Here is a 17,652-nt window from a genome sequence, read left to right on the forward strand (position 1 = left end):
GCAGCATCTTTGGAGAAAAGGGATAGGTGATATTTCACGTTGAGACCCTTCTTCTGAATTACTCCAGCCTTTTGTGTCTACCTTCGGTGTAAACCAGCATCTACATGAAATATTTGTTACACAACTGACCACTGCCCAATGTGAGATATTGATGTTGCTGCTGGACAGATAAGAGATAACATAACTGATCTCTTATCTGTAATGTCAACTCTATTTCAATCTCCACAGATGCTATCTAACCTGCTGAGTATTTTTTTTTTACCAATTTCTTTTTTTATATCTGATGCCACTGAATGGCAGCAAAATGTAGTTTAAATGAATGTAATTTGCTTTTAAAATACCATGTGAAAGAATGACTAAAAAGATTGATGGACCAATAGGTTTCCCAACTTCAGTAAGAAAAACATTTCAGTCCATCTCAATTGTAAAACTACCCTTTATATCATACTAGACTAAGTGAGACCCGTTGGGTCCCATGTTCACATGGGAGGGCTGGTCCCTCGACGCAATATTCCACCTCTCCACCAATTCCAATATTGGTGGCCAGTGGAGGGGGGGGGGGGGAGCTTTCTGGAGCGCTAGTATGGGTAATGTTGGCTGCAGGGACTACTGGTCTCCAGAGGGCCAGTATGGACATTGTGGGCCAAATGGATTCTTGGGGTGGCAGCTCAGTACCTCAAGCCTGATGTGCTGGCAGCTCACTCACGGCTGGTGGGCTGGTAGTTGACTCACGGCTATTCTTTGACATTGCATTTCAAGCAGTGTGCAAGGCCACCAAATTCAAATCCATTTTCCTAACATTTCAAGCAGGGTGCAAGGCCACCAAATTCAAGTGCAGTTTATACTTCTTCGAGCAGGGTGCAAGTCCACAAAATTCAAGTGCAGTTTCATACCACTTCAAGCAGGGTGCAAGGCCACCGAATTCAAGTGCAGTTTCCAATCACTTCAAGCAGAGTGCAAGGCCACCAAATTCAAATGCAGTTTCATACCATTTCATGCATGGTGCAACGACACCACACTCAAATGCAGTTTCATACCATTTCAAGCAGGGTACAAGGCCACCACATTCAAATGCAGTTTCATACCATTTCAAGCAGGGTGAAACCACCATAAAACCACACAAAACACCACACTCACAGTTCAGTAGACATTCAGTGTGTTCAATTGATTCACAGGTCTGACCCATCCATACTTCCGGGTGTGACCCACCCTTACTTCCGGGTTTTATAATCCCTCCCCTTCCCACCAGAAAAGGTGTGGTCTTCATGGCATGACTGACAGGAGAGAGATTCTCAACATTTTTTAAACACTAATAACACTTTTATTTTTCATTGATGGGAAGAATCCTCTGCACCTGATGAGCGGAGCGGAGCAAGATGGCCAAAAATCACAGCCGTAAGTGATAGCGTTTTATCTAAAATCAATATACTGCAACCAGGAAGTTGTCAAGTTTAGACAAACAATCATTTGCAGTGCCTTTTACTTCAACCCAAAACACCCAAGCAACCCTTTGCGGTGCCTTTTTACTTCAACCCAAACCCCCCAAACAGCCATTTGCAGTGCCTTTTTACTTCAATCCACCCCCCCCAAACAACCATTTGCTGTGCCTTTTTACTTCACCCCAAACCCTCCAAACAACCATTTGCAATGCCTTTTTACTTCAACCCAAACCCAACAAACAACCATTTGCAGTGCCTTTTTACTTCAACCCAAACCCAACAAACAACCATTTGCAGTGCCTTTTTACTTCAACCCAAACTCCCAAACAACCATTTGCAGTGCCTTGTACTTCAAACCAACCATATTTTCATGTTCAGACCACATTAAGGGCACACACAGTTGAGTAGACATGTGTTCAGTGTTATTCAGAGGCTCAGAGAGATGTGACCCTCTCGCTTCCTCCATCTTACAGAGACTGAGTGAGGCACACCACTTCCGGGTTTTATAGTCCCTCCCCCCTCCCACCAGCAGGGGCAGCAGATAGTTCGGCAATTTTTTAAAAACAATTAATATCTCTCAGATTTTTCATCGATGGGAAAAATCCTCTGGTCCAGTCTGGAGGAGGGGGGCTCTGAGCGAGGTGGCAAAAAATGACGGCCGTAAGTGACCATGTTCTCTCGTAAATCACATCGCAGTGAGTCAAAAGCAGTCAAGAACTTACTTTTAGTAATATAGATAGATAGGGAATCAAAACATGTGCACTTTAGGTGGCACAGCGGCACAGTGGGACTGCCTTACAGTGCCACAGTCACTGCCTTACAGTGCCAGACACACAGGCTTGATCTTGACTATGGGTGGTGTCTGTATGGAGTTTGTACGTTCTCTCTGTGACCGCTTGGGTTTTCTCCCACATTCTAATGACCTACAGGTTGTTAGTTAATTTGTTTCTGAAAATTAGCTCTTTTACCCTAGCTGTTTTACTAGTTACACAATTCTTCACATTGTGTTCATCTTGAGATTACATCTTCTCTAGCTACCAATTGGCTTACCAGGCACTGTCCTGCCTGAGGTCATAGAGTCATAGAGTGTGGAAACAGGCCCTTCGGCCTAACTTGCCCCATACCGGACAACATGTCCTAGCTACACTAGTCCAACCTACCTGCGCTTGGTCCATATCCCTCCAAACTTGTCCTATCTATGTCATTTGTCATTTGAGACTGGCACTGATTGTTCCCGGTCTTTATTTGCCTCCAGCTCTTCACCATTCACCCCCCCCCCCCCCCCCCCCCATTTTCAGTCTGAAGACGGGTCCCGACCTGAAACGTCACCGATCCTATTTCTCCAGAGGTGCTGCCTGACCCGCTGAGTTACTTACTCCCGTACTTTGTGTCTACTTCTCTAAGGTTGTATCTTGGGACAGTTCTTGAACTAATTGTAGAATATTTTACTTTAGTTTGACTCAATACAGCCATAAGTATGAAGAGAGGAGGCAAAGGCAAAGCTGCAAGTGGATTCAATTCGCAGCAAAATGGTGGATGCGCTCCTATCAGTTTTAGTGATTCTGTTGCTGTCTCTTTGACATTCATGGTTATTGCCTTGACCAATGTCATGGTACTGCACTGAAAGTTATGTTATGGGATGTCTCTAATGCACGACTATATGCATGCGTTCCTACAACAAGACCATCACTGGGAGTTGGAGTAGTGTCTGGATATGAGAAATACGTTGAAACTTTGCCTTATCAAGATTCTACTAGTATTTCTGGGATTTTCAATAAGATATTCATGTTTTCGATGGGTTTCAGCTGAGAATATTTCTTGAAACTAAAGAATTCATGAGCCTTGACTTAGAGTTAGTCTTGCATTTGCTTCGGATAAAGTTGACAATTATGATTCATACCAGTAAAATGCTGAAAAATAAAAATAATTCAGAAGTCATTGGGTTGCATAACCTTGATACACATACAAATTAGAACATTTCAAACCTCAAAAGAGACTTGAGGGTAATTTTTGATTTCGTAGTCTGGGTGGTAACCTGGTGGGCAGATTGTCTGTCTTTTACAGGATCTGCTCAATTTTCATTCCATCTGTTACCACACAGGCAGAGACATTGGGAATTAGGTCCCAGATATACCACATAATGTTTAAGTTGAGGAATACACTCCCACAAAAAACAGTGCATGCTTTACCAATCAGCTCTTTTAAACTGAAACTGAATATCCTCCAGTTGTTCCTTAAGATAAATTTGTCAGATTACTCCTGTGCAGAACACAACAATCCAGTGCAACTAAATCTGTGGAAACATTAGTGGTGAATTTCCTTACTTTTCCTAGTTCCTATCTGTACCATATTTATTTAAAATGGAGAAGTTTGGGCATATTATCATCCAATTATTCATCTTTATCTCTCATTCCCCAAAATTTTCTTGATCTTTATCGCCTTGGTTGGGTCATGTTTGACATACAAGGATATTTGACCATATGTGAATTGCAAGTATAATTATGACTGGTTGCTTATTGATTAGGAGGTAATAGTCAAAAATCAGGGTGAAAGGTATGATTGGAGTTCTCCAGTCATCTCCAATGCAGCCTTAGCTTGTCATCATCTATGTGCAAGTTTGAAGGAAAAGTCAAGTTAATAGCCAGAGGGAGTTGGGTCCAAGCAGCTGGATAAGGATGGAGACAGACTAACTGAAATTGTATTTACAAAGTTTCATTGGACGTAGTGTAATGTCACCCACATATGCAGCGAGAAACTAAAAAGAAAGGGACTTTGCACTTATGTCGCCCATTTCACAAACTCAGGACGACTCATGATTTTGCAACAAATAAAAGCCTTTCAGGTTTCGTCACTGTTGTAAAATGACGGGCTGGATCACAATGGACCCGCCAAATGCAACATGGTCACCCTTGAATTAGCTCTTCCCACATTCACATTTTTCAGCCGCATGTCTCCGGATGACCTTGACACCTAGATGACTGCGCTACCACAGGGCCAGTAGCAGCAGCTCGGTGTCACTCTGAGCACACAACCAGGTAAATAGGATGCTACCAATTATTTTGGAGTAATGGAAATATGAGAAGATTCTGTTTCTTTGTCAACCATACCCAAGAGCATTGTGTTTAGTTCAGGCACAGCAAATCAAGAATAGATTGGCCTAGGAAATACTACAGTATAGATTCATTAAAATTATACCAAGTCATAACAGATACAATTATGAGAACCTTGTTGTGTATTCATTGATTTTTTTTCAGGTTAAAAGACGATCTAATTAAAGTTTTTTAATTATTAAATGGAATTGATACGATGGTTGTAGGAACATGATGTCCTTCATCACCATTGGAGTTGCATGGCAATGAGAAGAATCACTCATTCATCACAGAATGCACAATTGTATTCCACATATATGTAAATTGGAGTACATGGACTGAATTATCCTTTCAACCGTAATGTTAATTTGAGTGGAAGTTTGGCAGTCACATTGCTGAGCACCTTGCTGAGGCATTACCGTATATATATCCAACTGGATTAATTGGGACCCGTTGGGTCCCAGCATCTCACCGGGAGGCTGTTCACCAATGCAATATTCCACCAATTCCAATATTGCTCACCAGTGGGTGAGGGAGGGGGGAAGGCTTTCTGTTGCTCTAGTATGGGTGTTGCGGGACGAAGGTACTGGTTTCCAGAGGGCTAGTATAGACATTGTGGGCTGAATGGATTCTTGGGCTGGCAGCCAACTGTTGCAACAATTTAAAAAAGCCAAGCCAAGGCAAACAATTGGACAGCAGCCACCTGACAACCAAGTTTCATTTTGTGAACACAAACTTTTTAAAAAGGCGAGACAAACAATTGGGCAGCAGCCACCTTACAACTGCATAGAGGGGACTCACCGTGGAGTAGATGTGTGTTCAGTGTTATTAGCAGCTCAGAGAGCCATGACCGTCTCACTCCCTGGGACTGGCAGAGACTGAGTTAGGGACTACACTTCCGGGTTTTATTGTCCCTTCCCCCCTGCCGCCAGTGGGGGCAGCGGACAGAATAGCGAATATTTTAAAAACATTAATATCTCTCTGATTTTTCATCGATAGGAAAAATCCTCCAGTCCCGGAAGGCAGAGAGGGGCTCTGAGCGAGGTGGCCAAAGATAACAGCCGTAGTGGCGGCGTTCTCTCGGAAATCGCAGCACAGTGGGCCAAAAGCGGTCAAGATCAGACTTTTAGTAATATAGATATTAGTAAACTTGGGTCTAAAAACATACGAATAATGCAAGCTATCTCCAATTGCCATAGTTATCAGTTATCTACCAGATACTGCAATCAGGAGTGAATTTGCTTCAGCTTGGTTCAGTACATTTTAAACGGTTATGCAGCCAATTATTCTTACATCATTTTCCTCCCAATAAAAATGTAATCCATTGCCATAGACCGTCATAGGTAAGAAATAAATCATAATGATGGTAATTAAACGATTAAATACAGGAAAGATATTCAGTAGCAGCACGAGGTTACTCACTTAACAAGGAGCAGCTGTGAAGATGAAACACCTTTCTATACCACTTAATTTTCTTTTTGTGAATACACTTTTATCTTTACCTGTTTATCCTCATGATGAAGAGAATGAAATCACCCCAGGTGACTTGTACTATGCACAGGTTTGAGATGTGTATCAATTATTTTCAAGTATATTGAAGTTACTAAGAATCCTTTTAATTGCAATAACAGAATAATTTGATAAAATGGATTTGATTTTAGCTTTTGTTCTTTCTAACAGAAACATATCAAGCAGTTCCTCACATTAGGAGATGGTTCTGAAGGTCTCATTCAAAATGAGGACTCCCTTTCAACCAAGATTAAAGAGGATCAGGAATTCTATGGACGGCAGGTAACAGGAAACCTGGATCCCGGAACTATTGAAGTAATGACAGGTCCTCCATGTGGATTTCTTGATCCTGCTCCATATAGACTCTATCCCGGAAAACCTCGATGGAATAAATCATTTGTAACATACAGGTGAAGAATTCTTGATTTGTTTTGATTGCTGTTTTAATTCAAACATCTGACTACAATGACATAACTATATATATTTTCTTCCCATAGTGTGGTGAACTACGTACCTCAACTAAGCTACTTTGAAACAGAACTTGCCATATGGAAGGCTGTGAATATTTGGCAGAAAGTAATCCCACTGACTCTTGTCAGAGTCTATAATATTGAAGCTGATATCATGATTTCATTTGAACCACGTGGTATGTTACTGCTTTTAAATTTGCATAATGTTTAAAAGAGAATATCTTATCAAATGTTTTATATCTCATTTAATTAATTTATTTAAGTTAACACAATTGTTCTGTGGAATAAAAACAGAAAATTCTGGACGTACTCAGCAGGTTAGGCCAAACTGTGGAGATCGAAACAGTGTTAAGATTTCGGATCCATGATCTCTCTTTAATATTGATTTCTGAATCATAAACGGGTAGCTGCAGTGGCACAGCTGATACAGCCGCTGCCTCCTAGTGCCAGAAACCCAGGTTCAATCTTGCTGTCTGTGTTGTGTTTGTGCATTCTCTCTGTGACTGCATGGGTTTCTTCTGGGTGCTACGGTTTCTTCCCACATCCTAAAAACGTTGGGTTAGTAATCTGAAAATTGCCCTGAGTGTGTAGGGAGTAGATGCAAAAGTCGGATATTAGAACTAGTGTGAATGTATGATTGATAGTTGGCGAGAATTCACTGTTTCCATGCTGTTCCTTTCAATTAACTAAAAGTTAGATTCTGATAATCTAACCATCTATAATATTACAATTGAAATTGTATATTCTCATTCAGTGCTTGTTGCATTCTTGGAAGTTATTTGAATATAGAATGTAGAACAGTGAAGCACAGGAACAGGCCCTTCAGCCCACTATGTTTGTGCCGAACAAGATGCCAAGTTAAACTGATCTCATCTGCCTGCATGTGATTCATATCCTTCTATTACCTGCACTTGAATGAGCATTTCTAAGGCCTCTTAAATATCACAATCATATTTGCCTCTAACACCACTCTCCCACCCCTCTCTTCCTCTTTCCCCCCACCGCCCACCCTGCCCAACCCCCCCCCCCCCCCCCCCCCCCCATCGTAATGTGTTCCAGGTTTCCACCACTCTCTGTATAATAAAAAATCATACCCCACATATCTCTACTCTGTTTACCATACTTCTAACCTCATAGTTATGCTCTATAGTGTTGGATATTTCCACCCGGGGAAAATGGTTCTGACTATCCATCCCATCTAAGCCTCTCTTAATTTTATATCATTCTATCAAACCTCCGCCATTCCAGCGAAAACAATCTAAGTCTATCCAACCTTTACCCAATAATAATTATAGCTAATTGAAAGCAGCGATTGGTGCGTCCTATTATAGTTGTGTTCTGGTAGCATTTGCAGGAAGCTCAGTCAAATAAATATACTGAACTGAGTCAATGCAACTTAAAAATACTCTAAGCCATTGCAATAGGTAACATGTGGTCTCAGCTGAGTCCAGAGCTTTGTCCAGGTTGGCAGGGTTTTTCAGCGCTGTTTATGGTGCTGGTCATTGGCTTGTCCTGGTCTGGCTGCTGATGACGGGGCCTAGAGCTGTCCTTGGGGGCCGCGTTGATACGCCATTAAAAAAAACAGAAATTGGGCTTATCTGAATTAAATATCTAATTTGACATAGTATGGTTTACATTAGATATGAACTAGACCTTTGTTCCAGGAATTCAGAACCTTTATTTATATTTTTGTACAAGTAAAGTAATGGTGATCCAAAATATATAGATGCCCTCAGATTTGAGAATGCAGTTTCAGAATGTCAGTATGATTAATGAAATATAAAATGTTCTTTGTGATTACTGAAATATTTAAATTTCACTGCAAGCAGATCCATTTTCCTACAAATTATTTACTGACCCAAGCTTGAATGATTCATGTTTGGATGCAGTGCACATCTTGGCGCATCAAAAAGGTCAAGGAGACACGAGGTAAACTGATAATAAAAAGTTATTGAAAGGAAAACATGGATAAAGGAGGGAAATTAAGAGACGGGAGGCAAGGTGACTCAGCGGTAGAGTTGCTGCCTTAAGGGCCTGTCCCACTTACGCAATGTTTTCGGCGACTTGCCGGCACCCGTCATAGTCGCAGCAGGTCACCGAAAATTTCAACATGTTGAAAATCCAGCGGTGACCAGAAAAATGTACCACTCTTTGGGCAACTACTCACATACTAGGGAGAATTTGCACAACATGTCGCAAGGTGACGACTGTTTGGTCGTGAGTAGTCGCCCAAAGAGTTTACCTTTTTCTGGTCGCCGCTGGATTTTCAACGTGTTGAAATTTTTCGGTGACATGCCGCGACTATGATGGATGCCGGCAAGTCGCCAAAATAATTGCGTAAGTGGGACAGGCCCTTTACAGCACTTGCAGCGCCAGAGACGCTGGTTTATTGGCTTGAGTTTGTATATTTGGTATGTGTAAATTGCCCCTAGTATGTTATAGTGTTAATGTACGGCGATCACTGGTCGGCGTGGACGCTTTAGTTTAATTTAACTCTCAGCTAAACTAAACTAAAGGAACAGCAGAAAAAACAATGATTCTCAATTTTACTGACTACAATGGCTTAGAGTATTTTTAAATTGTATTGGCTCAGTTCAGTTGACTGAGCTTCCTGCAAATACTACCAGGATCCAAAAATACACTTTTTGTAGTGCTTGGGGGAGTCTACGTACCTTGATGACTGTTGTGATAATGTCTGAGAACTTTTTCTGAATCACTAATCTAATTCTATTGCTTTTCCACTGTGTTACATTTTATGAATACAGAATTTTTTAGCCCGCTGAATTCTGGAAAAGAAAGTCACAAAATAGAGAATAAAATTGACACTACTGCACCTTTGGGATGTATCGTTGATCAGACATTTGCATCAAATTCTCATTTGGGTGACACATGAGCTATCTGATTACCAAATGATAGCTATTCTACATTGTCAATCCCATGAGAAAGGGATATTACCCTGGGCCTCTTTCTACAAACAATATATATGCAATATATAGAATTGGGATTGCAATTTCAAATGTTGAAGTCTATCAATGCTCTCTCAGAGTTCATCACTGGCATCTCAAAGGAAACTGAAAATTATTTCATTACGATTATTGGCAAATTTTTGAAGGAATGCAACTTTTGGGTCCAGTATCTTTTTAGCAGTCAGCTAAAAAATATTGCTCTTTTTTCATTTTATGTGTTTTTTCTTAGTTCACGGTGATAATTTTCCATTTGATGGGCGTGGAGGTACTTTGGCTCATGCATTTTCACCTGGACAAGGAATTGGCGGGAATATACACTTTGATCGGGAGGAACATTGGACACTGAGGCGTAATGGTAAAGAACACTGAAAGTATATGAAGTAGCCACTTATGGTGAGGGCTAAATACACGGGAGACTGAACACTAGTGTGGGTACTAATTGGCGCAGGGATTGATTAGAGATAATCAGCATAGTATTGTGCATGGATGATCGTATCTCAATTTTATTGAGTTTTTTTGAAGAAGTTACCAAGAAGATTGATGATGCTGGACCATAGATGTAATCAATATGAGCTTTGGTCTTTGATAAGGATCTGCATGCTAAGATGCTCTTCAAGGTTATATCACACAGGAAAGCTGGATGCTAAATTAGCTTCATGCTCGAAAGAAGAGGATGGCAGTGATTGTTTTTGGACTGGAGGCCTGTGACTAGTGGTGTGTCTCAGGATCGGTGCGAGGTCCATTACTGTATGTGATTGGTATCAACAAATTGGAAGAAATTACAAGACATATGGTCATAGAATCATAGAGTCAAAGTGTCTTAAAGTTTGGATACAGGTCCTTCAGGCCAACATGCCCACACTGGCCAACATATCCCATCTACACTATTCTCGCCTGCCTGCATTTGGCCCATATCCCTTTAAAGTTGTTCTGTCCATGTACATGTCTAAATGTTTCTTAAACATTGTGATAGTACTTGCAATGATTAGTAAATTTGCAGATTACACTAATATAGGTGGTATTATAGATTGTGAAGATGCTTATCAAGAATTACAGCAAGACCTTGATCAGCTTGGAGAGTGGGCTGAGGAATGGCTAATAGAGTTTAATTCAGATGAGTGTGAGATGTTGAATTTGAGGAAGCCAGACCAGAGCTAGACCTTCACGATTAATATTAAGGGCTTGTGGAGTGTCGCAGAACTATTAAGAAATTTGTTTGTATAAGTTTCCTGAAAGTGATGTCACAGGTAAATAGGAGAGTGAAGAAAAGTACATTGGCCTTCATAAGTCAAGGAATTGAGTGGAGAAGTTGATATATTATATTACAGTTGAACAAGACGTTGGTGAGACTGAGTTTGGAATATTGTTCAGTTTTTGGACACCCTGCTATAGGAAAGATACTATTAAGCTGAAAAGAATGCAGAGATGATTTTCGAGGATGTTGCCAGGACTTAAGGGCCTGAGCTATAGGGGGCAGGCTGGGACTTTATTATTTTTAGTGCTGCATACTGTGGAATGATTTTATAGATGTGTATAAAATCATGAGGAGAATAGAAAGTGTGAATGCACAGAGTCTTTTTCCCAGGTTAAGGGAGTCTAGAATTATAAGGCATAGGTTTAAGGTAGAGGGGAATGATTTATTAGGAAACCTGAAGGCAACCTTTTCATGCAGAGGGTGGTTGGTATATGGAATGAATTGACAGAAGAAGCAGTTGAAGAAAATACAATAACATAATTTAATAGACGTATGGACAGGTACAAGGATAGGAAAGGTTTAGAGAGATATGGACAAAACAAGGACAAATGGGACTAGTGTGGATGGGCGTCTTGGTCAGCAGGAATACGTTGGGCTAAAGGGTTTCTTCCTGTGCTGTATAACTCCCCAAACCTCTATAACTCTCAGCTTGCAAAGGGAGTAAACGCCAGTGTGAATCCATCGGGCTAAATATCATGTTTCTATGCCATAAAAGCTGTGCAAGGAAATATCACATAAATATCAAACAAACAGAGGTTTTGATTAGTATTTAGTTCCCACAATGTAGAGTTGATTGGATTTATTTTAGATAACATAAATGGCGGAGTATCATAGTTAAATCACAGATATTCTTCTTCCGTAATAAGAATAACAATCTTTTCTAAGTAATGAAATTATTTAGAAAATGTAATGTTAAAAGCTAATCTTATTCTAATTTAAATATGTGGCCATGAAGTAGATTGTCTCAATAATTATTTTTCATCTTGATAATTTCATCATTAAAATATGCAATCTAATTATTTCTACAATAGATCGAAATTGCTGCTACCATATTTAAATTTCGTAGTAACATAATTAACTATTTTCTTTCCAGGAGTCAACTTTTTTCATGTGGCAACCCATGAATTTGGTCATGCTTTGGGTCTTGCTCATTCCAATTATCGATCTGCTGTGATGTATCCAACATATTCTAAAAGACATTCAAACTTATTCTCTCTTTCAATTGATGACGTTAGAGGAATACAACATCTGTATGGTATGGTTTCATATTTTTTCAACATTACAGAACAAAAGCTGTTATTTACTAAATGACCATTTTTCTTTTGAATGCTATAAAATAGATTTTCCATTTGTTAAAGTCTGAGGTCCTGTAGTTAATAGAATAGTTTGGGTGGTAGCTGCAATTTTTAAAGCATGTCATGATGAAATCATATCATATACTTCAACCAGATTGACAACTGAATTCTGCGGGAAGTATTACACTAGCCAGAAATTTCTTTACCTGCAAACAGCCTTTTCAAATAACCTTTGCATGTTCCTGTCTAATGCCTTCAAAATTTGCATTGCACCAATTTAGGATTTTAATTTGTGAACCAGTCCTATATCATGTTATAGCTATTCTCTTAAGCAAGACATTAATCAAAAATTAAGAGAAGCTATTTGCACAATGGAATAATTGTGGAGCACTTTCATATTCAATTAATAGTTTGGCAGATGAGTTCACAGAGAGCACTGGAGGAGATTTCCTTAGCAACTTGGAGATAAAAGACAAGTAATTTGAGATCTTCATTTACAGAATTAAAAAAAGGGTTGATTAAAGTTCTTATAGTAATCCCATTGGGAAGAGTGCTGACAATATGCACGGGTTTAACATTGAACTCAAGTGGAATAACCTTATGTATAAAACTAGTGTATGTAGAGTACATAGATTCAATCATGCAGTAATGAAGATGATGGCAAAGGTGGATAGGAAAATTCCATAATTTAAAAAAAGATACCTAGGAAAAAGTGACCTATCCAGTGCTAACTAAAGGCCAATATACAATATTGACTTAAAAATAGGATGAATAAATATTCAAGGTTCCTTAATATCATAATTAACTAAACTAGCAGGAAATTTACAAATCTGGTTTGAGCGATTGTATCTAATATTAAGTGACAACAGAGCATCAAAGCAAAGGTGAATTTTTCCAAGGACAAGATCCATTTCCCTACTCCATTTTATGTAAACTAGATCGATTTAAACAAATACATGCAGTTTGAAAAAAATAGCACAACGGAAACAAGGTGCAAACCTGTCTTCCTAAAGAATGGCTGCGGAATCAATCATGCATTCAATGTAATCCTTCTCAATTGCCTTTTTCTGGAATTATACAAATGCACCGAAAGACAGTGAAAAATGTAATATGTGCTCCTTGGAAAGAAAATAAAGGAAACTTTGGGCATAATAACCTAAAAACAATCCAGTCAATGATGAATCTGGGATATGGACAAAAGACACAAACTCATTTGGTAATACAACAATCTTCAGGGGTTTGGTTGCTGTCCACACCTCTTGGATCCTTCACCCCAACTAAATAATGGCATATCTAATTTTTAACATGATCACAAAGGTTTTCAAGAAACTTCCCCTTGTCCAGGCCAATTGATATAAATCCCCGTACCAGACCCTACCGTTGCGGGCTTATCTCTGCCCATCGCTAAAAAACAATGTGACTGGACTGTTAAACTGGATATGTTTATAGTTGAGGTGAGGAGGACAAAGAGGTGTCTGAGCAGAAACCAAACTGCCAAATTGATTTGTAAAGTTTTTGTGGATGTACAGATGAAATATTTATAACAATATTTCTGGTTGGTAATTATTCTGGATGACAATCTTAATCTCTGGTTGATACTCATTTTAGAGATGAATGCAGAGCCTGAAAAATGACCTTGGCCGAAACTCAAAAGAGTTATATTCAGACCTATGATGCCTGTACAACTAGGCCCAGGAACCACAACTAGCCCACACCACCTACAGGCACCCGCAGACAAGGAGAGCTCCCACTTGCTTCAGGTATGGTCTATATCCCTCTTAACCTGACCTATGCATGATAGAGTGGTCAACCATGTATCTTAAATTTTTTTTAAGGATTTTTGGAGGATGTAACTAGTATTCATACCAGGGGAGCACAACAGCAAATGTGGTGTAGCAAACTTCCAGAAGGCTTTCGACAAGGTCCCACATAATAGATTGTATACAAACTTAAAGCACAAGGCATTGGGGGTTCAGTATTGATGTGATGGTAGAGAACTGGCTCTAAATAGAGGGAAGCAAAGAGTCTAAGTAAATGGTCCTTTTCACAAACAGGCAGTGATGATGGGGTACCCCAAGGCTCAGTACTGGGACCCCAGCTATTTACAATATATATTAATGATCTGGATGAGGGAATTGAAGGCAATATCTCCAAGTTTGTGGATGACACTAAGCTGGGGGGCAGTGTTAGCTGTGAGGAGGATGCTAGGAGTCTGCAGGGTGACTTGGATAGGCTGGGTGAGGGGGCAAATGTTTGGCAGATGCAGTATAATGTGGATAAATGTGAGGTTATCCGTTTTGGTGGCAAAAACAGGAAAGCAGACTATTATCTAAATGGTGGCCGATTGGGAAAGGGGGAGATGCAGCGAGACCTGGGTGTCATGGTACACCAGTCATTGAAGGTAGGCATGCAGGTGCAGCTGGCAGTAAAGAAAGCGAATGGTATGTTAGCTTTCATTGCAAAAGGATTTGAGTATAGGAGCAGAGAGGTTCTACTGCAGTTGTACAGGGTCTTGGTGAGAACCACAGTCCTGGAGTATTGCGTACAGTTTTGGTCTCCAAATCTGACACTCATTTTTTATTGCCACCGAGGGATCTCCCGAGACGGGCCACTGCGACTGATGCCTGGGATGTCAGATCCTGTCTTATGAAACCTAGACTGGATCTACTTGGTTTTACTCTCTCCAAAATTTAGAAGAGTTTGAGTCTAAATAATCTTATAGAAACTTACAAAACCTTAGGGGTTGGACAGGCTAGATGCAGTCCAGATTGAGAACCTTTGTGATCAACTGTTAAACTGGATATGTCCAGGACATAGTTGGGGTCACAGCTTAAGGATAAAGGGGAAATCCTTTAAAACCGAGATGAAAGAACTTTTTTTTTTCACACAGAGGAGTGAATCTCTGGAACTCTCTGCCACAGAGGGTATTCTGGATGGCTAACATATTCTCTGTTGATACTTAAGAGGGAGAGATGAATTGGCAGCATTGAAGTGGACCTTGATCCGATCAACGGGTATGGAGAGTTATAGTCATATACAACGTGGAACTAGGCCCTTCAGCACAACTAGCCCACACCAACCTACATGTCCCATCTACACTAGTCCCACTTGCCTATGTATGGCCCATATCCCTCTTAACCTGACCTATCCATGTACCTTTCTGAATGTATCTTAAATGTTGTGATAGTACCTGCTTAATCATTGTGATAGTACTTATCCATGTTCTCTGGAGATGCGGCCTGATCTACTGAGTTACTCCTTCACTTTGTTTCCTTTTATGTATTAACCAGTATCTGCAGTTCTTTGTTTCGACATTTTGAATGCTCCACTTTAAAATCTCCTCAAGGTTGTATACTGAAGAAGAAGGGTCTCAATCCAAACGTCACCGTCCCATGTTCTCCAATGATGCTGCCTGACCTGGTGAATTACTCCAGCACTTTATGTCCTTTTATGAATTGGCGAAGCTAGCCTTTGTGGGAAATAAGCTTTTCTGAACACGTCACTTAACCATATGTTAATTCTAAACATTTAGTTTAAGTTAGTTTTGAGATACAGCGCAGAACCAAACCCTCTAGCCAACCGGGTCCACACCGACTAGCTATCCCTACACATTAGCACCATCCTGCACACATTATGAACAATTTTACACTTATACCAAGCCAATGAACCTACAAACCTGGACCTGTACGGGAGGAAAACAGAGCACCTGTAGAAATCACACACGGTCACGGGGAGAACGTACATACTTTGTTGAACATTCGTCCAAACTACATTCTGAATGTTAAAGTTCTAAACATTAATATTCAAAGCACAATATAAAAGTGTTTTAAACATTAGTAGCCAAAGCACACTATAAATGCACATGCTCCTTTATTTAATCATTTCACTGCTCCCTTGTATTTTTATTATAATATTACTATTGCTCTCTGTTCAAACTCCACCATCTCGCTTATAGGAACCATACAAATGTTGAAGCAAGAATCTGCACTGCAACTAATGCCAGATAAATGTGATCCCTCAATGTCATTTGATGCTGTTACCAAGGCCAATGGAGACATCTTTCTCTTCAAAAATGAGTACAGTTATTCCAGCTTATGTATTTATTGCGCTTTAATATTTATACTCTCCCAGCATTTTAACCTAAGTCATTTAAAGACATTCTTTTACCATTGATGCTTAGATACCTTTGGCGAAAAGCTCAAAATGCAGCAGATGCCAAGATTAGCTCCATTCAAGATGTCTGGTCAGACCTCCCTTCAAATATTAATGCAGCTTGTGAAATTCCTGGAGAAGACATTATTTATTTTTTCAAAGGTGGGAGTTTCATATCAGGGAATAATTGACATTGTAATGAGTTGACATTATGAGTGATTGAGAGAATAACTAAGGCATATTACACAAGAATAACTAAGGCATATTATGCAAGCTAGATGCAGGAAAAATGTTCCCAATGTTGGGCGAGTCCAGAACCAGGGGCCATAGTCTTAGAATAAAGGGGAGGTCATTTAAGACTGAGGTGAGATAAAACTTTTTCACCCAGAGAGTTGTGAATTTATGGAATTCCCTGCCACAGAGGGCAGTGGAGGCCAAATCACTGGATGGATTTAAGAGAGAGTTAGATAGAGCTCTAGGGGCTAGTGGAGTCAAGGGATATGGGGAGAAGGCAGGCACGGGTTATTGATAGGGGACGATCAGCCATGATCACAATGAATGGCGGTGCTGGCTCGAAGGGCCGAATGGCCTCCTCCTGCACCTATTTTCTATGTTTCTATGTTTCTAAGGAGTCCCTATCAACTAATGATTTTGGGCGTTTCTTTTGATTGGAAGGGATGTCAAACATTTTTGTGGTCCATCTTATCAATTGCCAAGATCAGAAAATACCGCACATTATATTCACGGTAAAATACAACTTTGATGGGGATGTAACATAATTAATTATCAATCAGATGTCTGTTTAACACACATCATTTTTTTTCCTAATGGGAATCCTTTGTGTAATTTATATTTTTTCTCATTTGCAGGATCAAAATTGTGGACCTACACAAATAACAAACTCAATCGCAGATCATCACAGTCTATTTACTTGTTTGGATTTCCAACGTATGTGAAAAAAATTGATGCAGCAGTATTTATACCTCAAACAAGGAAAATCATCTTCTTTGTAGGGAAAATGTTTTGGAGGCATGTATTTTCACTTTTGTTACATTCATCCATCTAACCTCCTCTTTTGTTTGCCAATAGTATCACAACCTTTAATGTCTTCAATGTCATGCGTCTCTGATCTATTGGATAGTTAAGGGCCTGTCCCACTTACCCGACTTTTTCGGCGACTGCCGGCACCCGTCATAGTCGCAGCAGGTCACCGAAAATTTTCAACAGGATGAAAATTCAGCGGTGTCCAGAAAAAGGTATGACTCTTTGGGCGACTACACACGATGATACAGGCTTCACCCCGCGACATGGTCGCCAGGGTGTTGCCTGTATGGCCGTGAGTAGTCTCCTCAGTCGCCCAAATAGTGGTAGTGTCTTTCTGGTCGCCGCTGAATTTTCACCATGTTGAACATTTTCGGCGACCTGCAACGACCTATGACGGGTGCCGGCAGTCGCCGAAAAAGTCGCGTATGTGGGA

General features: G+C 40.1%; 1 protein-coding gene across 2 annotated transcripts; it reads left to right on the plus strand.

Annotated features, from left to right (window-relative positions):
- Nucleotides 1–5,938: 5,938 nt before the first annotated feature.
- LOC129716259 (matrix metalloproteinase-20-like) lies at nt 5,939–17,310 on the plus strand. 2 transcript variants are annotated; one of them, XM_055666133.1, is made up of 8 exons: nt 5,939–6,069; nt 6,209–6,447; nt 6,535–6,683; nt 9,703–9,828; nt 11,822–11,983; nt 15,979–16,099; nt 16,204–16,337; nt 17,045–17,310. In XM_055666133.1, the coding sequence occupies exons 1-8, from the start codon at nt 6,043–6,045 to the stop codon at nt 17,239–17,241; spliced, it is 1,155 nt and encodes a 384-aa protein (XP_055522108.1). In that variant the 5' UTR covers nt 5,939–6,042; the 3' UTR covers nt 17,242–17,310. The 2 variants fall into 2 exon arrangements, with proteins under 2 accessions (XP_055522108.1, XP_055522107.1); XM_055666132.1 differs by having other exon boundaries at nt 5,959–6,089.
- Nucleotides 17,311–17,652: the final 342 nt, after the last annotated feature.

This window comes from Leucoraja erinacea, unplaced genomic scaffold (assembly GCF_028641065.1).
Source record: "Leucoraja erinacea ecotype New England unplaced genomic scaffold, Leri_hhj_1 Leri_196S, whole genome shotgun sequence".
In the NCBI taxonomy this organism is placed as follows: Eukaryota; Metazoa; Chordata; class Chondrichthyes; order Rajiformes; family Rajidae; genus Leucoraja; species Leucoraja erinaceus.